The 22,674-nt window shown below is 39.2% G+C and overlaps 1 protein-coding gene across 5 annotated transcripts in view; it reads left to right on the forward strand.

The window, feature by feature from the left end:
• Positions 1-1,038: 1,038 nt before the first annotated feature.
• Positions 1,039-22,674, forward strand: part of Adamts3 (ADAM metallopeptidase with thrombospondin type 1 motif 3) — a 244,478-nt gene continuing 222,842 nt past the window's right edge. The window contains exons 1-4 of one of the 5 annotated variants that reach the window (XM_074042029.1): positions 1,040-1,682; positions 2,934-2,961; positions 16,716-16,757; positions 20,166-20,572. In XM_074042029.1, coding sequence (XP_073898130.1) covers positions 1,614-1,682; positions 2,934-2,961; positions 16,716-16,757; positions 20,166-20,572 — 546 coding nt within the window. In that variant the 5' untranslated portion in view covers positions 1,040-1,613. Of the gene's footprint in view, positions 1,683-2,180; positions 2,490-2,933; positions 2,962-16,715; positions 16,758-20,165; positions 20,573-22,674 lie in introns of those variants that run through there. The other 4 variants (XM_074042034.1, XM_074042030.1, XM_074042031.1 and 1 more) reach the window with 4 other exon arrangements.

The following is a 22,674-nucleotide window of genomic DNA, read 5'->3' on the forward strand; positions in this document are numbered from 1 at the left end:
GTCCTGGATATGTGATTTTGAGAAGGCGTAGCTAAGAGAATATGAAATCTTGTGATGTGTAAGTTAAAGGCACAGCCTTTACTTCAGCTCTCTAGGAATAAACGATGAATCAAAGTTACAGGCCAGCGTCAAAACTCAAATTGTTTCTTAAAAAGCACAAGAACTCTGAGTTATGGAAGCATCTCACAGCAGAACAAGCCTTAGCTTTTGTATGTTTGATGTTAGGCAGGTCCCCTCAAGCCTTTTTCCAGGTAAGCTCTTTATTATACCTGGATTTGTGCCTAATCACCTCTCTCCCTGTACCATCCGGGGGAGGGGCTGCCAGCCTGGTCAGTGGAGGGCCACCTCCTCTGTTCCCTCGAAAGCGCTCTGCTTTGGTCCTGCCTTGGGATACCTACCAATTCCCAGGTTGTCATTTCCTCCCAGGAAGCTCCAAGCCACCTTAGGCACAAATCACTTGATAACTTAATCTTGGTGTGAGCAAGAGACCCTGAGGCCTGTGTACTCTAGTGATAAACGGAAGCATCCGGTTGAGTCAAGAAAGGGACATGGTATCTGAAAACTAATATAAACGAATAAAGCATAAACAAGAGCTTAGAGGAAAGGGACCACTTCACCCCCCCAAAAACAAACCGTGGGAGGCGATGAGTGTCTGGGAGGAAAAAAATCACCGCGACCTTTAAAACCCGGATTCTTCCCTCCGGTGACTTGACCGCCTCGGAGCACAGTGGAAGTTGGAAGGTGAATTTCCTACAGCCCGGGACTGGCCCTCGGACCCTCCCCCTTCCTATAATTAACGCGCGTCCGCCAGTCGGACTGGTGGCGCCCCCTGACCCTCCCCTCCCTCGCCCATCCTGGGGCGGGAGAGGCCCGGGGGGATGCGGGATGCGGGTGCAGCCTTGGGCTGCAGGACCGTGCGTGGGGGGCGCAGGCCCCTCGTGACGTGGGCCGCGACGGGAGGGGCCGCCAGGGGGGCTCGGGCTGCCTTATTAGCGCCTCGCGGGTCGCCGGCCGGGAGCAGACTGCGCGCTGCGAGCAACAGGAGCCTGCGAGCGAAGCAGCGAGCGAACGAGCGAGCGAGCGCCCTCTCCTCCCTCCGCCGCCGCCTCCTCCCCTCGCTCCTCCCGCCCCCACTCTGCGTGTGCCGCGGAGTCGCCCTCTCTGCCTCTTTCTCCCGCTCGCTCGTCTCTCTCGCTAACACTTCCCCCTGCTGCTGAGATCCAGGGGACCCAAGCATTCTCCGCGCTAACCTTAGGGACCAATGGTGCTGGAAAAACCTGGAAACAGCCGCTCTGGGCAGAGATAGTTGGAAGCCCCTCGTCCCTTCCCCCTCTCCCTGCACCTTCTCGCTCTGCACGCTCGCTTGGGGAGGACGGGGTGAGAAGGTGAAGTGGACAGAGCTGCAGAGCGGAGGGGGCCGGTCTCAGCTCAAATTTCATTTTCATTGAAGCAAAGCACGGAAGATCATTTTTGAAAAAAAAAATCCTGCATTTTTCCTTTTCTTTCTTCCCCCCCCCCTTTTCCTTTCTTTTCTTTTTAAAGGAACTTATTTTGGGGGGGTTTGCTCTGGGCATTAGCTTTGCCCAGGAGTTGAAAAGTGAACTCGACTCGTGATGGTTCTCCTGTCACTTTGGTTGATAGCAGCCGCTCTGGTAGAGGTTAGGACTTCGGCTGATGGACAAGTAAGTGGAAAATAATAACAATAAAAAACTCAAACCCAACCTTTTCCCGAAAAAGTTCCTCCCCCCTCTTCCCTCTCTCTTCCCTCCTCGCACCCTCCCCCGTTATCTTTTGCATTCTGCAACGGTGTCTGGAGGGCTGGGCGCTGCGCGCGAGGCTTTTGGGGCGGGGGATGAATTGCACGGGGGGTTCTGTCCCCCACTCGGGAAGCCCGGGCTTGTCACACCTAGGGTTCGCCCCCCTCTGCGGTATTCGCAACAATGACTAGTGACAAACTGCAGCCAGTTCGCATCCTCGCCGGCCCATCTGGGTTTCCCCTTTCCGGAGGGCGCTCTGGGCGCCGAAATGAAGTTCTGGACGCTGGGTCCAGGATTCCGAGTCGGGACCGCGGCGCTTTCTCTGCTCCTGATTCTCGGCTTTTTCGGGCAGCCGGAGGCGGGGGTTTCTGGAAGTCCTTGGGCAGGACAGGGAGCGATCCAGTAGACACGTGTCCTGGGAGGACCGCGGCCCGGCTGGAGTTTGACAGTTGGGGAGGGGGGCTGAGGACGTTTCCTGCCCTGCGTTTTCCTAGGCAGAGGCTGGAGGCGCCGCCGTCTTCTCCCCTCCCCCTCCGCACAACTCCTCCTCTTTTTAAAGCTAAATTGAGTGCAGCACTGTTTCTCTTCGGCCCTGCCCCCACCCTTTGGAGATTCAAGGTGAAGCCGGATGCTCTCAGAAGAGCCCTGGAGGAGGAGGCTCAGCCCCGCTAGCCGCTTGTAGTAAATCACATCAGCACAGGGCCCTTGGGACTTTGAGTAGAGAATTTCTGTGTGAGTTTTGGTAGCTTCTCATAGGGTAAAAAGTAGGGGGGTGGGGATGGGTTCTCCAGTTGATTCTGATGAATCGCCCCCCCCCAGGCTTCTTTTCGCCTGATTAAATTCAGAGGCTTTCTTTTCTAGTCCAGACCCAGGATCGGAGTTTTCAGAAGAGACTGTTTATTGAGTGTCGGGATTTATTTTTGTTGGCTTCACAAGTGTTAAGTTAAAATTGAAGCTGGTCAACGTGTCCCTTCCCCAAATTGTTACTGAATTGGCTCACGCTCCTGTCACAAGAATCTTCTGTGAACCAAGGTGCAGCCTTTAGGCAGCAGTCCCAGTCTCTAGGTCTGATTAGCAGGCTCCTGAAAAGCATTACTGGTAGAAATAAAACTCACCAGATGATAAGATGAAACCCAGTAACTGTTTCTTTTTCTTACTTTCCCCCCTCCTTTTCAGGCTGGTAATGAAGAAATGGTGCAAATAGGTAAGCCTTGCTCTCAGATGTCACTCTTATCTTGGTTGAAAGTAAGCTAAGCAAAATATTGTTTTTGAAATTTTTCCAGCTGGTGGTTAAAATAATTTGTAGCCCAGGAACATTTCTATTCTTCTCTTCCTCTTCCTGAAGGAGCGTCCTGCTTTTCTCAGGCTAAATTATGGTGATGTAAAAATTCTCCTGGCAGTTGAACTTTTCAAGCATCAATTTATTACTGCCTTTGTACAAGCCACTGGTATGCACTTGGAGGGTGATGGAGGGACTGGAAGAAGATGTGGAGATGCATAAAATCAAATTATCCACTTCTGTAGAGTGAGGAAGAGCACATCTTATTAGAAGGCAAGTTGTAGGAATGCAACAAAGAATGGAAGAATGAAGTACAGAGATGGAAATTTTTATCTTATAAAATTTTCTTTTTCGGATAAATCCTTTGATGACTTCTCTTATTCCATCTGTTTGAAAATAATTAACTTCTAATGTGAAAGATATTGTTAGGCCTTTTACAAATAATATCTAAAATGTCAGTAATAAGTACCCCATGCTATGGGAATTATTATTCCCATTTTATGGGTGAGGAGACTAAGGTTCCGAGGGTGTAAGTTACTCCAAAGTCCATGGTCATTTTTGAAGATGTTTATAATAATATATTTGTTCAGAGTGCAGAGTAAGCCATCTGGCTAGAAGCCAGTCTGCACTCAAAAAAAAAAAAAAAAAAAGCCAGGCTACATATTTTTTTGGATTAACTTTAGAAGATAATTTTTCTTTTTGGCAGAGTATTAGTTTTGGTAAATTCTGTATTTTTCGTGTAATACTGTAAAGTCATCTTTTAGGAAAAAAGTTTTTATTACTGCTGCTGTAAACATAGTTACAAGTCATTGACTATTTACTAGATGTCAGGTTAATTGCTTTAATGTAGATTATGTCACCAGATTCCCATAGTCATAAAATGAGGTAGGGATACTGGTGTGCCTATTTGAGAGATGAGGAAAATGGAGCTTGTGAGGTTGCATAGCTACTGGCTGTAGTACATAGTGGAGGTCCATACTTGTTGACTAACAGTGTGAACCCAGGACTGAGGCCCAGAAATATGGACAAATACTTCTTGATTTACAGTGAATTTACATCCCACAAACCCATTATAAGTTGGAAATATTATGTCTAAAATGCACTTAATACATGCAACCTACTGCACATAATAGGTTAGCAACACAGGGTGCTATTGTGTATTGGTTGTTTACTGGTAATTGCGTGGTTGAATAAGAACTGTGCTTGCTGCAGCTTCCTGCCCAGCATTGTGAGGGAGTCCAGATCACACTGCTTATCACTAGCCTGAGAAAATATCAAAATTCAAAACTGAAGTATGGTTTCTACTGAATGAGTATCAGTTGTGCACCATCTATACTTGTAGCATGCTGATGTAGCATGTATCTCAGCATGCCTCAAAGGGTTCCTTCTACCACTGTTTACTGGGTCTCTTCCCCACGCTTAGCCTTCAATGGCAAGAACAGAACAGAGGGAAGATGAGTGACTGAGAATGCACTCCAAATATATTATCAGTGAAGAGACATTTGTTGTTTGTGATTGATAGCATTCAGCCATCAATGTGTATCTTTTTAAAGAAGGTTTTTATTTTCTAAACCACTCCCCAAACAAGTAGTGAAATGAAAGCTGTCTTAGTTTTAATTACTTAATTTGATTAGGCATCCCTGGTTTTCAATATATGAAACAAAAAGATGTTTTAAGATTACGCATTCCACTATTCACAAAATAAAATGTATCACTTCATACATTTTATTCTATCAAGATACATGTATCTTGATAGAATCAAGATATCGTCATGTAAAAGACTCTGGAATGGACTTTGGTCCAGTCTTTTTGCTAGCCCTTTTTGTATAGGTCTGCTTAATTTTCAAGTGAAGGAGAGGAGTCAACAATTTGGAAGAGGCTCACTGGGCACTCTTATTTACCCCCATTTTCCTGTTTTATGGTATTTCTTGTTATTGTAATTTTTATTTACCATGCTCAGGTTTAATGAAGAGAAAAACAGTACATAAAGAATAAATTTTGGCCCACGAGTCTTATGATAGCAAAAGTGTAGTTGTCATTGGTTTTGAGCTATTGTCAAATGTGTGAATCTTGAGGATTTAAAAAATGTCATGTTTAATAAAATATGCACAGTACTGAGTTCTCTTCCTTATCTCCATTAAAAGGCATGACTATCATGGAGGCTTGATCATTATTTTTCCATATAATGATCCAAAGTGGTTTTATGTAACTGCCTGGAGGTGCTATTTGATTAGTGATATATTAGGACAGTAATATGATTTGTAGATTTTATTTATTTTGCACTACAATTGGCTAGAGAAATTCCACAGCTACAGATAGTTTCTGAATAATGTCTCAGGAAGAGATAAACATAATTTAGTAATAAACCACAAATTGTTGGAAATCTAAATTAAAAAAATTTCTATTAAAGTTTACTAAATATGCAGCATAGTGTGTATAAGTGCACAGCTTTCTGCTTCTTCACAGTGAGTCTCATATAACCAGCCTTTGATCAATGGGTAGGTCATTCCTAGTATGCCTGCACCCCTCTCATGGAGTTTTCCTGCCACTATTTCCCCATGAAAGGTAACCATGCTCCCAACTTCTAACAGGAGAGATTAATTTTTCTAGTTACTTGTGCTCTTTATAGATAGAATCACACAATGTGTACTTTGTACTGCTGTAGTATCTGGCTTAGGAGGCCAATTAAAAAATATTTATGGTATGTCTTAGCCTTCAAGACTAGGAAGACTTTAATTTAAGTAGGAAGAATATAGGTAGTTTGTAGAATATCTGTCATTTATGAAGTGTCTTAACAGGGGGTATTACTTCTTTCCTTTTCTCTTAGCCAGTGGAAAACTGCATTCTTGGTATGTGGGGAAATATAATTCATTCTAGAGAAGGTGGCTAAATAGGTTTGGATCCCTGATCTCGTTCTGGGCCTCTGTTAACCAGAGAGGAATTACACCTATCTACCTCCATATACCCATACATGCGTACATACACACATGTATCTGTACATGTTGAATGTGTTTGTATAGCTGTGGGTGAGTATGTTTCATAATCATTGACATTTCTGTGGCATATCACCAAGTTCTTTCTTGTCTGACTCAGCATATGGCCTTGGGTAGGATGCCCAGAGCAATTGTGGGTAACTGACTGCTTGGCCTAACTGGGTAAGGAGGCTTGGTCTGTGACACATGTGGCTTGGGAAATAATCATAGTTCTGTAGAAATTGGAAAATCTGAAAGGAATTCTGAGTCTTTTTGTTTAGTAAACCATCATTTGAGGAAAAACCATTGTAAGGCTGTAGCATTAAGCTGTCTTCTCTTCCCAACCCCTCTTGGAATTGGGACATGTTTATCTTTCTCTGCCCTATTTCTGTTCCCTAGTTGCAAATTCCATTACATTTCATTCTTAAAAAAATAAAGTTGCTTATATTTCTCCTCTAGACATCTAGTTTACTGCTTTTTCATCATTTGCAGGTATTTGGTTTTCAAGGTTTTGTGTGAGCTGCTTACCTAGTTGTTGGCATGGAATAAGGTCACTAAGTAGATCTCATGAGAGCAAAGTCTGTGACACACGATGCTTGCTGTACCCCCAGTACTTAAAAGAGTGCTTGAACCACGCGGCTCCTTGAATATTTGTTAGTCCATGACTGAATCTAGCAAACAGGATATTATACTGGGATCTGCCTATGTTCTGAATTTCCCTAAATGCTCTTGTTTTGTGCCTATCTCCAGGTTTAACTAGTCTCTAGGAAAATGAAGGTGACAATGGCTGTTGAATTAATTATTCAGGCATCTTGTGACTTCACTTGTCACCACTCCACAAGACATAGTGAACCTTGGCTTATCAGTTTTTGCATGCTTTTCTGTTTGTGCTCAATAAGTATTTGCCAAATTGAATTCCATGTGCAAGTTTGGAATGCTGGTCAGTTTTTCCTTCAGTCTACTTGGGATCATTTGCCCTGCTGCTGGCATCAGAGGAAATAAGATAAGCTAAGATTAAAATCTGTCCATCCAGTTTGCCAGCAGCAATGCTAAAACGTGTGGTACAGAAGGAGGTTTTAAAAGGAATCCTTTGTAAAGTATAGAACTATAGCTACCCAAGCCATTGTTCTTCCTTGTAACTGAAGATCGTGGAGTTGGCATTACTGATTTAGCTTCCACTCCTCCAATGAGCACCGTAATTCTTAATGTTAAATGCTTTAAGTTTGTTAGATGAAAATGTTCTGAAGTATGAGCATGTTGTCTATCACCAGGAATTTGTTGCTGTTTTGCTGAAATTTTTCTTATCACTGCTCTCTCTTGTTAATGTCTTTAATCATAGTAATGCTCAGAAATGTTAAGAACCCCTCAGGGTTGCCTCTGCTTCCAGGATGATGATGGTTAAGTGTTCTTTGCTTGAGAGAGGCCAACTCAGACTACCTTGGAAATCCATCAGGGCAATTCCAAATTGCATGATAAAATCATGAGTGGGGTCACTAGAGGAGTTTGATTTTACCGCTTGGACTGTGTATACTGACAGTGAGGACTTAGATGGAACTCTAATGCTTCCTCAAAGAGAATCACAATTGCCAGAATTTTGGGAACCCTCTCTTTAGTGTTCCTATAATAAAGATCAGCTTTTATTCTTAAACTATGCTATCTATTATTATATGTAGTTGAATTATTCTTTTCAATCAGTCAGGATTTTTTCCCCCCTTTTGGTACTGGGTTTGAACTCAGGACTTGTGCTTGCTAGGCAAGAGCTCTACTGTTTACTCCATACCTCCAACCTTTTTTGCTCTGGTTATTTTGAAGACAGGGTCTGGATTTTTGCCCATGCAATCCTGGACCACCACCCTCCTATTTTAAGCTTCCTGCCATTGCTGGGATGACAGGCACGTGCCACCACGTCCAGTTTTTTTCCCACTGACATGGAGCAGTCTCAAAGTTTTTTGCCTTGACTTGTCTGGAACCATGATCCTTCCTTTCTTAACTTCTTGTGTAGCTTGAGATGACAGGCGCACAACATTGTGCCCTACTACTGGTTGAGCTAGGTGGTCTCACAAAGTTTTTGTCTTGGCTGACCTTAAACCACGATCTTCCTGATCTCAGCCTCCCAGGTAGTTAGGATGATGGACATGAGCCACTGGTGCCTGATTTTCTTTTTAATTATAGATGTTTTACATGTGCCCACTGTGATGTTTTAATGTTTCTGTATTCTCTGAATTTTTCATAATCCAAATTCCAAACTGCTGTGCCAGTTCAGAATATTATTGTTCACTCTTCTTTCAGTTGCAGGCTTTCAGATTTTGGATTTCTGGATTGCAAATGCTCAACTGATAAAGTATGCAAATATTCCAAAATCTAAAAAACTCTGAAATCTGATAGGGTTCTGGTTCCAAGCATTTTGGATAAAGAATATTCAGCCTATGTACACAAAATATAGTGTGTGGAATCTAGATGGAATAATTAAAAAAAAAACCCTGTTTTTGTATAAGGACAAACTGTTTTTTTGTGTGCCTGTTACTGTTTTATATAATAGTATACAGTAGACCCTTGGTATCTGTGGGTATCTGGTTCCAAGGAGACCACTGCTGAGCAAAATTCAAGCATTCTCAGGATGCATAGAGTTGAGCACTGTACCATGGACACTTGATTCATTTTACCCGTAAGGCCACCGCACCTTCTGCTAGAGACATGGTGCTTTTCAATAAATCTCAGCTTTTCACTTTATCACTTAAATTATACAAATTAACTTTTGCCTTGTTTTTTGGGCACCATTTGCTTTTTGGGAGGCAGATTTTCACAAAATGAAGGGCAGGGAAACACTCAGCAGGTCATACAAGGATTTAAACACAACTGACGGTAGTGCTGGACTGGCTGAGAGCTTCTCTGCTCCCACAGACCTGTGTAATGTACACACAGGAAATAACAATTTTTTTTAAACTTTCAGAATTTTTCTTTTTAAATTTTTTATTCATTTATTCACATGTGCATACATTGTTTGGGCCATTTATCCCCCCTGCCTGTTTTTGAAATGTCTTTAAAAAAATTTTTGACTATGTTTGGTCAAATCTGTGAATAAGGTGGATTTACTGTAATTTTTCAATATCATTTCAAACTCCTTTTGAACACCACTTAATCCCATCTTGCTAATGAGCCACAATTAATGTAGTCATTTTTCTAAAGTTGTCCACTTTCCCATGATTTTGAGTGTTGCCACATGGTTGTTATACACAGGTCATTACTTGCATTTCAAATGGCTTCTTAGGAAGAAAGGCATAGAAGTTAGTTCCGGAGCAAAGGCAACATGATACAGCTGACAAATGATTTTGATTTTTTTGTGGTGCTGAGGTCAGGACCTTGTACATGCTAGGCAAGTGCTATACCTCTGAGCTATATCCCCAGCCCTTGACAAATGACTTTTGAAAAAGTTTGTATGAACTAAACGCCTACCAATGTAGGAAAGTGCTGATTTTTAAAATTTAATTTAAAATTCATTTTGGCTTTGTTTTTCCTGATATTTGAATGTAATTTTTAATATTTACTTTCATAATCTCAGAAAGGTGCAATGAACTCATTATTTTTCTTCTCAAGTATCCAACAAATATGAACCATTTATATTATCCAAATGTTTTTATTATTTTAATTGTTACTATAGAAAGATTCAACCACTTGATAGAATAGAATTGGAGAGTTCTATTTTTTTGAAAATAGATAGCAAAGTGTAGGCAATTTCCTGGCAAAAGCGAACTCTATTCCCACATGTAATTGATCTATCTTAATTTTCCAAGTAAGTGTGCACAGCTTTGCTCTCTAACTGTAAATCCTTAGAAGAGATTTTGTGGTAAAATGTCAGTCTTTTGTTTATCAAAAATGATTGCCAAATTTCAGCATGACAAATCTTTATGGATTTTAGAATATATTATGAGCAGCACAAAGTAGTCAGTATATCTTATTCTTGAAGGACAAATAAAACAAAAATAGGTTTTTGGGAACTTGTACAAGGTAAAATAGAATTAAACACGAATCCTCAAATAACTGTGATTTCAGGTATTAAATCACATTTCTTATAATTTTTTTCATAGTTAGCAAATATATTTTTATATTATGTATGCATACAAATAAAAATTATTTAAATAGCAATAGGAGTTGGAGTTCTCCTTCCTTTACATGTCAAAACCTCTCTTTTACATGTAAAGTCCATTTTTAAAAAATTCATTTATTCATATATGCATACATTGTTTGGGCCATTTCTTCCCCTTGCCCCCAGACCCCTCCCTCTCCCTCCCTATAAAGTCCATTTCTTAATCTAAAATCAAACCTGTATATCTAGTGGTCATACCACAGACTCTGTAGACTGTTGTTTAAAATCCCGACTCTTACCACTTTCTAATTGGAGACTTTAAACCTCTCAAAGTATTACTTTCTTACATGTAACATAGGCACACTACTACTAGCTTCACAGAGTTGTCCTGCTTATGTGAGAATTCATAAAATGTTAGCTCATAGTAAGTATGCTAGAATAATAGATATTATCAGTATGTCTTAGACTTGTGCTTTGAAAAAACCACATTTTTACTTAGGTATTTCATTCTATTTCCTGTGTTTAGATAGGTCTGTTTGCCACTGTGAGTTCTCAGGAACCTTAATTTACTGTACCATGAACTTCTAAACTATACAACCACTTAGCTTAGCATGTGACAACTCTTGGAGAGTTCTATTTTCAAGTATTATTTTCATGTTGATATTTCCATGCAGTGTTGTTTAATTCATTGGCATATAGCAGTAAGGAATGTACAAAAACAATTATTCCATCTGGATTACACATCAACTATATTTTGTGTACATAAGTAGAATATTTCTTCTCCTCTCCTCTTCTTCCCTTCCCTCCCCTCCATTCCTGGGGTTTGAACTTGGGGGCCTCACACTTGCTAGGCAAGCATTCTATGACTTGAGCTACACACCAGCCCTTTTTTGCTTTAGTTACTTTTCAGATAGGGTCTCATGTTTTTTTCTTGTGTGGGCCTGGAACATCAATCCCCATATCTGTCTCCCAAATAGCTGGGATCATAGATAATGGGCCTCCATGCCTGGCTGTTTAGGTTGAGTATTTCTTATCTGGAGTGCTTGAGATGAGAAGTGTTTCAGCTTTCAGTTCTTTAGGTTTTAGACTATTTGAATGGAATTAACTGGTTGAGTACCCCTAATCCAAAAACCCAAAGTCTAAAGAGCTGCAAAATATAAAACTTAAGTGTCATCTCAGTGGTCAAAAAGTTTGGGGGTTCAGGGCATATCAGATTTTAAATTTTGATTAGGAATACTAAACTTGTATCTGGCATGACTCTTTTACTTCTTTTCACCTTATTTGTTATAATTCCCTTCTTTCCATTTCACCATAAGTTCCTGTATTAGTTAGCATTTTGTTTGGATATAAGTGACAGGAACCCAATTCATAGGTTAAAAAAAACAAAATTGATAAGACAAAGTCAAATATAGTTGGATCTAGAGTTCAAATAATGTCAGGAATCTCTCAACCTCCCTCCCTATTTCCTTCTGTCACTCTCTTCCCTCTCCCTTTTCCTGTTTCTCTTATTTTTCCTTTGTATAGATTTTCTTTTTCCATTAGGATTAGATTGGTGTTTCCCCAAGTTATGGCAAACACGGTCATCAACATCTCCAGGCTTTCAATCTACTTTTCAGTTCACTAGACAAAACACCTCTATTAGAACTGACAGCTCCAATAAATTTCCTGATATTGTTTTATTGGTTACTTGTCTTGAGTCTCAACTTATCCTTGAACCATTCACTGTGGTCAGGGAGTTCAATGGCAATGCTCTGATTAGACTGAACTGAGACATCTTATACCTCACTTACAGGACTAAGAGTGGAGTGTAGGGTAGCTAACCTGGAGGAAAATAGGTGTGCAGTTCAAGGAAAAGGAGGGATGGAGGCTGGGGAGTCATATATGTACAATAGTGTGGGTGCACACTAGATGGGAAACGGTAGCTATGATAGGTGGCCTCCCTAAACATAATGGCCTCCCAATAATGTCAGTGTTTGAATCCTTGAGACCTATAATATGTTATGTTACATGGCAAAAGGGGATTAAGGTGATTAATCAAGTACTTAAAATAGAGAGACTATCCTGGATTAGCTGCATGGCAATCTTTATAAGCAGAAGAAGGAAGTGGAAGAGAAGAAACTAGTAAGATAGCAGTACAAGAGGACTTGGTCAGATGTCGCTAGCATTGAAGATAGAGAAAAGGAATCGTAAGCCAGGTGGCCTCTTGAGGCTGAGAACGGCAAGGAAACAGATTCTATCCTAGAGCTTCTATAAAGAATGAAGCCCTACTGATACCTTGATTTTAGACCAGGCAACTTATTTCAGATTTTCAACCTCCAGGGTTGTTTTATCTCTAAACTGACGATACTTTGTTATACTAGCAGTAAAAAAAGTAATATGGTAGTCTACTAGGATATGCCAGTTTTTCATACTTTTGTTAAACTACAAACCAGGCTATTTTAGATTTAGAAAATAGGATTATCACAAATAAAGTTTCAATGAAAACCTTCAAGAATACTTTCCACATTTCTTATTTATCTCATTTTCTTAGCCTTTGCCCCTGGGAACAGATTCTAATTTTTCATAGGTTTAAAATTCTACACTCAATATTAACCTTCATTCAAAAAATTTTAAGAAGTATGAAAAATGTTTAAGTGTAGACTGTCTAATATAAATTTGAGCCTGTAAAATTTCTAATGATGACACATATAACTGATAGAAGTGCTTCTTCAAAAACTAAGATTAGAATGGTAAACTTTTGGCATTTGAGCCTCACTTAAAAAATAAAATTGCCTCTATTATCCTATTGTTGATTATTTGGTCATTTGAAGACACAGCAAACAGAATACTGGGGTGTTTTTCTTCAGAGCGTGTGTTTTCTCTTAAGAGATCTTCTGTTACCTGATTTCATGTTTTGGAACACTGAAGAATGCGCTGATCTTTCCTAAGTGACTTTCTCGAACATAAACATTGTGCAATTGCAACAAATATTTATTAAAAAGCCAGATTTTAAAAAATGAGAAGAATTTCTAAGTCTACAAGTACTTGCTCTTTCTTAATAATGAATACCGCCCTGCCATGCCACCTTTTCTTTTTTCAAATAGCTTTATGAAAAATCTTGGCCTATGAAAATAGCTTTGCAACTGGAAGAAAAGACACACCAAGAATATCTCTGCCTTGTGGTTATAAGAGCCTGAGGTGGTGGTGGGGAAATGAAGTGAGAAAAAGATTTGGCTGTGTTCTTGAATTTCAGCATGTGCCACAATTAATTTTTAATTGCTTTTGGGAGAAGATGTGTTCCCTTCCCCGTGAGTGTTTACAGCTTTGCTAAGCCTTTGGCATTTGGTGTTCTCTTTCATGTCCACTCTTCACTCTGATTGCATCTTTCCTGGAGCAGCTGGCTCCTGTCATTTCTGATGACAGTCATTCCCTTACTCTGGGCTGGGGACTTGGGAATGTTGTTGTTGGAGATGCTGCTTTAGCTGATCTTGAAAATGTTGGTTTGATTTCATCCTTGAGGTCAGATTATTGCATACTGAGAACTGATAGCTGATAAAGGAAATTGCCTATGTGAACTGTCTCTGTAGTAGAACAATCACCAGTTCTTGGGAGAGAATCCCAGTCCCCTAGGTGGGGTCATGGGGCAGGGATTGCTACAGCTAGCCTGGGTTTTAGGTCCTTTTATTGATGTGGAATTTAAGGTCTTCGAATCACATCAGTAGAGGTAGAAGTATACAAGAGAGAAGCCTAAGGGGTACTGGATGTGCAAGGAACCTGAAACACACTTCTATAGTTCTAGGTAGAGATGATGATGATAACATCAACTCATTCTTTATGTCTCCTTATATGACAACTTCTTATATGACAACTTCATATATGACAACTTCAGTTGATCCCCATAATTATCTTTATTTTACAGATCACCAATTTGAGCCTTAGTTTTCATAATTCACCTGCAAGATTCCAAAGAGCTCATCAGGACTGAACCAGACTGCAAATGCAGTACTTTCTGACTCTAGACCTTTAGTGCCCAACTACCACACCCAACTTTTTTCCTTGCCTGGGAGCTACAAAGCACACTTCATCAATCCCAAGCCTTCCCTGTGTGGGGGGAATAGTTTTGGTGTTAATTAGATTGGCTAAAAGTGGCTGTGACATGAAAGATTTATATTGTGTCACCGAGAGCCTTGCAATGTTGTTTATACTGCTGAAATCTTTTGTCTTCTTATAGTTTTATAGTGTAACTTTTATATGTGTTGGGGACAATCAGTGTATTTTAGAAGATATTTGTGTATCATTCTTCAGCATCCTTAAAAGGAGACCAGGTTACCTGTCCTCAGTTGTAGCATATGTGGCTGAGTATATGAAGGAGTAAACATAATCCCAGTCCATGGGCCACTGTGTCATTCTGTTCACGCTGACCATACAGATCACTTCCTCCCAAGAAAGCCCACTCCCAGGAAAAGCTCCTTCCTCCCTTCTTCCCTTTCTCCCTTCATCCCTCCTCTCCTCTCCTTTTTCCTCTCTTCCTCCACCCTTCCCTAAGAGATATACAATGGGGACATTTAAACACAATGTACTATACCTCTGCCTAAAGATGTCAGACCTCTGAAAGAACAAGGCATTAACATGTGACTTTCCTGCCATCAAGATTTTTAAACCTTTTATACTGACAGTGTATGATTTGTATCACTGCCTTGACAGAGTGATGGAAGCTCAAACCAAGAGGTCTTTACTCTGTACACAGTTTCCAGAGAGGTCTCTTGGAAAAGATGCGACTTGAGATCAGCCTTGCAGGCCCTACTGGAATTGTCCAGTTGGTCCTTTTCCCTGGTGTTGCAGTAGAGTAGGTCTATAAAGGCAGGTGTGATTTAGAAAGGTCTAGTTGAGCACATTATATAGAATGTTTCAGTAGGCCAATGTGGGGGATGATGTCAAAAAGAAGAGAGTGCAGAGTGCCTTAAATGTCTAACTTAAGGTTTTGATTTAGATTAAGTTATTTTATCTCTGAGTTTGTTTATTTAGGAAGTGAGCAGATTTGATTAGATGATCTTTTAAGAAACTTTCAGGTATTACATTAGATGATTTTTCAAGGTCTTTTTCATTTTTGACTGGTATTCTGATTCTATGATTCTGATTCTATGATCCAAAGGGATAGCAGACTGGGGGCAATTTCTGGCTGCTAAGATCGAGGGTCTCATAGCTGTCTTCCAGGAGGTATGTTTTAGTGATGACATCCACTTCTTGTTCTTGATAGCTTAAGTTGTAAGACCTGAATATGGTGAAATGTTTGATAGTTCAGCCAGAGCTGTGAGAAATACACACAAGTTTTGCAAGCAGAATTCTGGCTCTAGGTAGGTGTCAACCTGTATAATTTACATTAATATAGTTGGTGGTAGAATTACTATTCAGGAAAAAGAGGATGCTTGCTAATTTTAGATACTCCTTCAGGCTCAAACTGCTCATTCATTCATCCATTCATCTTTTCTTCATTCACAAATACTTACTGAGTGACTTCAGGCTCTATTTTAGGCAGAGAGGAGCTATTGTGAAGAGAATAGATAAAATTTCTGCCCTCATGAAGCTTATGGGCTAGTAGATATAAATAAAAATGCACAAATAACATAGAAGTAAAAATTGTAGGATGTCAGATGGTGACAAGATTTGTGGAGAAAGGAAAAACATGGAAGGGGGATAGAGAGTGATGAGATGGCTACTGGTGATCAGGAAATGCCTCAAAGAGGGTCATGTTTAAACAAGGACCTGAAATTGTTGAGGGAGTGAGCCATCTTGCTGTCTGGGGGCCGATGGGAGGCACTTAGGGAAACTGTAAAGTACAAAAACCTTTTGATGTGAGAATTCCCAGCTTTAGGCTATAGGATATTCTGAGCATTTTCCTCTACTGGAATGGGTTTGAGAAGGCTGACATGCTCTGACAATCACTCTAGCTCCATTTGTGAGGTTACCACAAAGGGACAGAGCAGAAGCAAAGAGAAGTCATGACATGCATTCAAAACTGAGGTGATGTTGGTTTGGATTAGGTTAGTAGCAGGCGAAGTGATGAGGAGAGGTCAGATTCAGGATACATGTTGAGTATAGAATCAGAATTTGGTTAAAAACTAGGTTTGTGGTATGTGAAAAGTTAGGGATAGTTTAGTTGAGCATTGGGTTTGAGTAACTGGAAGGATAGATTACCATTGACTAACATGAGAATGAAGAACAGATTTGGGAACAGGGAGTGTAGAACAGGGAGAATGAAAAAAGGGAAGACAAAGAGGTAAGTGGAGAGCCAGAAGACAGTAGTGTCCTGGGAGCTAAATAAAAGCAGTTTCTCAAGAAGGGAGGAAGAATAAACTAAGTCAGACCCTGCAAGTTAGGAGATAGGACCTTGACCATTGGCTAAAGCAGCATGTGGTCACCAGTGACCTTACAAGAGCCTGATTAGAATGGGTCTAAGAAAGAGCAGGAATGGAAAGAGAGAAAATGAAGATGTCTAATGTAGGGTATTTTCTGAAATGTTTTGCTTTTAAGAGGAGTAAAAGGGTGGAGTATTTACTAATGTTTGAATCCATTTTGGATTGCTATAATAGGATCCCTAAGACTGGGTAATATGTGAAGATCAAATTTTTTTTTTTTTCTTACAGTTCTGGAAGCTGGGAAGTCCATGGTTGAGGGGCTGACATCTGGTGAGGCCCTTTCTCACTGTCTCATCCCATGGCAGAGGGTGGAAGGGCAAGAGAGCACACATGGGAGAGAGAGTAAAGGGAAGCCAGCAGAACTCATCATTTTATCAGGAACTCACTCAGTGATAACTAACTCATTCTCATGGTAATGACATTAATCCATGCATGAGGACCCCTTGTGACCTAATCAACTCTTAAAGGTTCCACCTCTCACCACTGTTTCATTGGGGATTAACTTCCCAACACATAAACTTTGGCATCCAGAAGGTTTTTTGTGAAAGATGGGATACAATGGAAGCTTTTTGGCTAGAATATTCTAGAAATGTAGAGAAACTAAATTAGGACACAGAAAGGACTTCTGTTGGAGCTGTTTTTAAAAAGACGAGAGGGGCTAGAATGTCATGCGTGAGTGGACGGTTGCTCTCATGTAAGATGACAATCAGCTCATCCACAGTACCAGGAAGGAGATGGACTACACATGCAACAGGTTGTGGAAATACCTGCTTCTAGGTGATGCCTGGGTAATAAGTGACCAACAACTGGGTTTCACAGTCTACAGCCCTCTGTGCCAGCGGAACTCAGGGTCCATAACAACTATTTCGTATCTAATGCTTTGGACCTCAGCCATCACAGCTGACAGTTATATAGGTTTTAACTTTAAAATTGAATATGGCATGATTATCTGACTTACATTAAAATTGGTAATAGCTAATATTTATTGAATCCTCTATATGATCTCATTTAAACTGCTCATCAGCCATTAAAGTTGAAACTATTGCTCATTTCCAGTTAATAGTCGGGAGAACTGAGTCTAAGAGAAAATAAGGAATTTAAGTGATAAGTTGTTTTCTTACACACTGAAATTCATGCCTTAATCGTGTGTCACACTGCTTTGTGGGAGTAGTTGGGTCTGTAACATGCATGATTTTTGAATGCAGTAAAATAACTTTGGATATAATTTGGTTTTCTTATGTGATTGTAATCTGAGATTAAAATGCTTTTGATCACTTTGAACTACTACCCAGCATGCCCATTCCTCTTCCCAAAGAAAATCCCTCCCAAATTTTAGAATTTTTTTCATAACCTATTGAAGCTACACTAGACTAAAAGGTTGACTGGCTGCAAGTCAGTGAGACATCATCATTCATTATTCTTGTGGTACTTTCCCTTCATTAGTCAGATCTTAGAATAGAAATTGACAGTAAATTGGTCCATTTATTTTGAAGTTGATGAGTACAGAGGAGCATGTTTTCAGAGTCTAAATGATCACAGCTGAAATTTTCCTTAGAGTCTATGCTCACTGTGAGTCAGGGCTTCAGGTTTGTGTTTGCTTTCTCATTTCTTCAAATAGGGGAAATGATACTGATTTACAGTGATTATTGTGAATATTAGAGATGACATTCTCAAGCACAATTCACAAGGCCCAGTGCTTATTCCGCCAATAAATGGCAGGTGATTACATGCTTCCTTTGCCAGTTCTGGGTTTTTGGAGGTTGCTGAGTGCATCTCTTCCCTGATTACCTTAATTCCCAACTGGAAAATGACTGGTTCAAGGTTTAATCTCAGACGTATTTCTTACATTTACATTTTAGGAATGATTTATTATTTTACTTTAGGGAAGACAAAGCTTTATATTTCAACCTCATATTGAATAAAAATTCAGAACATATTTTCTGATGGTAGAAAAAATGGAATTAGTCCAGAGAACCTAAGATGTATGATTTGCTGTAAGCATGAGGCTCTGGGTATCCTCTTGGGAGTGGAGAATCTTCCCTGCATTTTTTTCTGAGCTTTCTTATTCTCCAGACACTTAATCCAGATATCAGTATATTGTCTAGACTTTGTTGTGTGAATTCCCTTCATGTGGAAAATCCATACATTAAAAGTAAGCATTACTCTCTCCTTCTCTTGAAACAGTAAAGTGGTTGGAAAAAGAGTTATAACAGATTATTGCTATAATCAGACCCTCACAAGTCTTGGGTAGTGTGTTTTGGAAGTCCATGTGGGTGACAGCATAGACAAAGCAAAGGTTCTGTGGTTACCTGAAAACTAACTTAATACATATTAATAGCCTAGTAAGAGAACCTGATGTGCATAACATTTTATTTTAGACGATCTTGGGAGTACCAAGTTGAATGGATAGTTCCTCATCCTCAAGGAACTTATAGTTAATTTGAAGTGGACTTTGTTCATCCACATCCAACGTCTTGATGCATCCCTTACTTTCCCCTCCATCACTGTGCCTCTGTGACACTCATGTTCATTCCCCAAATTTCCAGAACTTTAAAATTCTTGGCTTCAGATTCCCTTTCCATGCTTTCTTTGTCTATCCTGTTTTCCTCCTCCTTTCCTTCTTTAGTATCCACTGTCCTATCTTTCCCAAGGGTGTTTGCATTTCAGTAAATACAGTACTCACATTTGGCCAAGGTGGGGGAAATGAGTCTCACCTGTGAGATTCCATTTACACATATAAACGGCCACCCATGTTTTAAGGTGGGTTCCAAATACACAATTATATTCAGGTGGGTATATATCCCATATAAGGAACGCAGTGAAAAATGAGAACCATTCCCTTGTGATGTGACTACTTAAATCTCCATGTTCAATTTATAGGTTGTTCTCATCTGCCAATTCTCCTAATTTTTTTTTTTTGATGGAGCTGGGATTTGAACTCAAGGATACCACATAAGCCACTCCACCAGCCCTCTCCTATTTTTTTAAAAAATACACATTTATGGAGCATGGCATAATATAGCAGAAATAATGTATGGGCTTTGGAGTATAACTTGGATTTATAATTGAACTTCAGTTGTTTGACATTGCACCCAGACTTTTCCTGAATCTGTTTCCTCACCTGTAAAGTATGCTTGTTAGTGTTGTTAATACCAAGAATGTACATGTAAATTATAGCACTGTAAACTACATTATCTATATTACAAGCTTATCTTAGAAGCAATATAAGGTGGCTATTGCAATTTGTAGAAATTCTAGGATTTCTACTAGGGAAAAATGAAAACAATTAAATTTTTTTAATCTAATACCAACTTTGTTAGAAGTTTGTAGCAGATGTCACTTATGTCATTGATAAGTTGTTTGAGGGTAGTTCTTGGTTTTAAGCCATCAAGGTATACTTTATAGAAACTTACCACATTCATGTTCTCAAATATAAATGAGATATGAATAGTCACAATGTAGTGCCTTTTTTAAATTAAGAAAGGGATTCATTGAGTTACTTAAGTACATTTGAGAAATGCTTTGAGTTCTCAAAATTTAATATGTATGAAGTGGTTCAATAGTATTTGTTATGCAAGTTAAGGTGCAGTCTTGTGAGGTGAGCACTTTATGCCTAAGTTATGTCCTGTGTTCTCCTGTTGTGAAAGGTTCTACAGTTTCTTTTTTTTTACTTCACAGAATCACCAATGAAGAAATATAGAGAGTATGAACTGGTGACCCCATTCAGCACAAATCTAGAAGGGCATTATCTCTCCCACGTTCTTTCTGCCAGTCACAAAAAGAGGTCAGCAAGGGATGTATCTTCCCACCCTGAGCAATTGTTCTTTAACATCACTGCATTTGGAAGAGATTTTCATCTGCGACTAAAGCCCAACACCCAACTAGTAGCTCCTGGGGCTGTGGTGGAGTGGCACGAGACATCGTCAGTGCCTGGGAACATAACCGACCCCATAAATGGCCACCAACCTGGAAATGCTTCAGAAAGAATCTGGAGAACAGAGCCTTTGGAGGCTAACTGTGCTTATGTTGGTGATATCATGGACATTCCAGGAACCTCTGTTGCCATTAGCAACTGTGATGGTCTGGTAAGACTCACTTGCCTTTGTGTATGTGTGCGTGTGTGTATGTTTATGTGTATGTGTGTGTGTGTTTGCTTGTAGGTATTGGGGTGCAGTTGTGTCTTCAGCATGGTTTGAAAAGTAGTGGTGGAAAGGAAGCCTCCTTGTAATATTTTAAGTTCAGGAAAAGAAAAGCATTAGAAAGCTTTTGCTATCAAAGATGTATGCTTTGGCTTAATTTGAGACATGAAAATAAGATTATTCTAAGAGACAAAAGACAACTATTTTAGCATTTTTATGTTTTCCCTTGTGTTATATTGGGGGATTTTATTTCTTTTAAAGCTTTCCAAAAACTTCCTAAAGAAAAATAGATTCCTTCAAAAGGGCTATATATGTGGCAACTTTGGATGTCTTCATAAAGAAAGTATTTTGAAAGTATTCTCTAGCTTTCTCACAGGATGCTGAAGTGGGAAATGAACAGGTTCTTTGGCCAACAACAGTGTTTTATGAGCATGAGATGTACTTTTCTCTGTGTGGAGGCTTTGATAGTTTTTTTTTTTCAAATAAAATGCTAATGTATTTATTGTTTTCTCAGTTTTGTGACTGAGGCCATTAGTAGCCAGCCAACCCTTCTTTATATACTCTGCAGATGTGAATTTTTGTTTTGTTTTGTTTTGTGTCTCTATATGTTATTTGAAAATTGTGTCAGAGTTTGTATCTTGAATTCACAGCTCACTCCAAGTGTGTTCAAAAAGAGCAATCACTTTTCTTCCTGTGGTTGTCAGGTTGCTGTTTCTTGGGAGTTCCAAGGCTATTACTTTTGTGTTGTCACTGCTTCTGGGAGTTCTCAAAATATCACTTCCATTCCTTTTTGTAATTATTCTATTTTGGCTGGTCCTTTGGCATTACCTTGCATTTCTGCTTTTGTCCTCTAGGCATAGTGTTAGAAATGTAGGTCCAAGCCAATGGAGTTATGATACCATATGTTTAACCTAATGCTGATAAGTTATTATGGTTTAAGCTTTATTTTTGCATCTTGTACTGCTTCTTGATATCTTGCAGAGTTTTATAAAACCAGTACAGGAAATGACATAGCATTTAGGAGGGTCTTGTCTCCAACTTGAGCTTCTTCAGTTTAGGATCCATACTCTTACACTTGGTGGTGGACCATATTCTAGGGTTTGAAGAAATAAGAGGTTTCTCAAATTCTTTTCACTCTATAAAAAAAAATTGAATAGATGTGAACGAACTTCAGTCATTGAATTAAAAAAAAAAATGAAAGCACTGTCTAGGAAAGACTGAAGATTCTTAGACTTAAGTGTTGACTGAGAGCTTTGACTCACTACTAAGATATAAAGGGAAATAAATTCTATAAAATGGTATAGTTTTTATAACATTTTGAGTAAAATATCTTGAGTACAATCTTTACTCAGTGTTATTTTAAAATTTTATAGCAACAAAAAATTATGCACTATTTATCTCAGATAAGATTTGAAACAAGGAATAGTCACTTGAAATTCAGTTTAGGGAAAGAAAAAGGCAAAGAAGTCATTTTAATTGTTGATCACAGTTTTTTTTTTCTTTTTTCACAGTTTTTTTAATGTAACTTAGTAATCATTGTTTTTCTTACAGTGCATGTCAAATTATCTAACCATAGATATAGAAAGCTAGGATTTAACAAATTTATATAAGGAAAAACAAATTGATGTAAAGTATGAATGAACATAAATTATTCAGATTATTTAACTTCTCATTTTAAGATATGTTGTTAACTATTGGTATTATGCATATGTCAGCATCTTATAATTGTGCATGTATAAAACTTGTACACTGTTAAGTATTCATTGCTCCATTAGTTCATTAATGTAAAAATATTTGTAGGAAGGCATTTATGGGCATAGCACTGTTCTAGACATTGTGAAATTGTGAAAGAAATAATTATGGTTACATCCTTATGGAGCTCAAAGATGTTAAGTCTCCAAAATATTTGGCAAAACATATTTCTACATAAATGAAAATATTTATTTAAGTATATACATGTATACTTCATACATGTATATGTATGAAATAAATTGTTTTAAGGGAACTATGTCCTGGAGGGATTTTTATGAATGAAATAGAGAGAAGAC

This window comes from Castor canadensis, chromosome 9 (assembly GCF_047511655.1).
Source record: "Castor canadensis chromosome 9, mCasCan1.hap1v2, whole genome shotgun sequence".
Taxonomy (NCBI): Eukaryota; Metazoa; Chordata; class Mammalia; order Rodentia; family Castoridae; genus Castor; species Castor canadensis.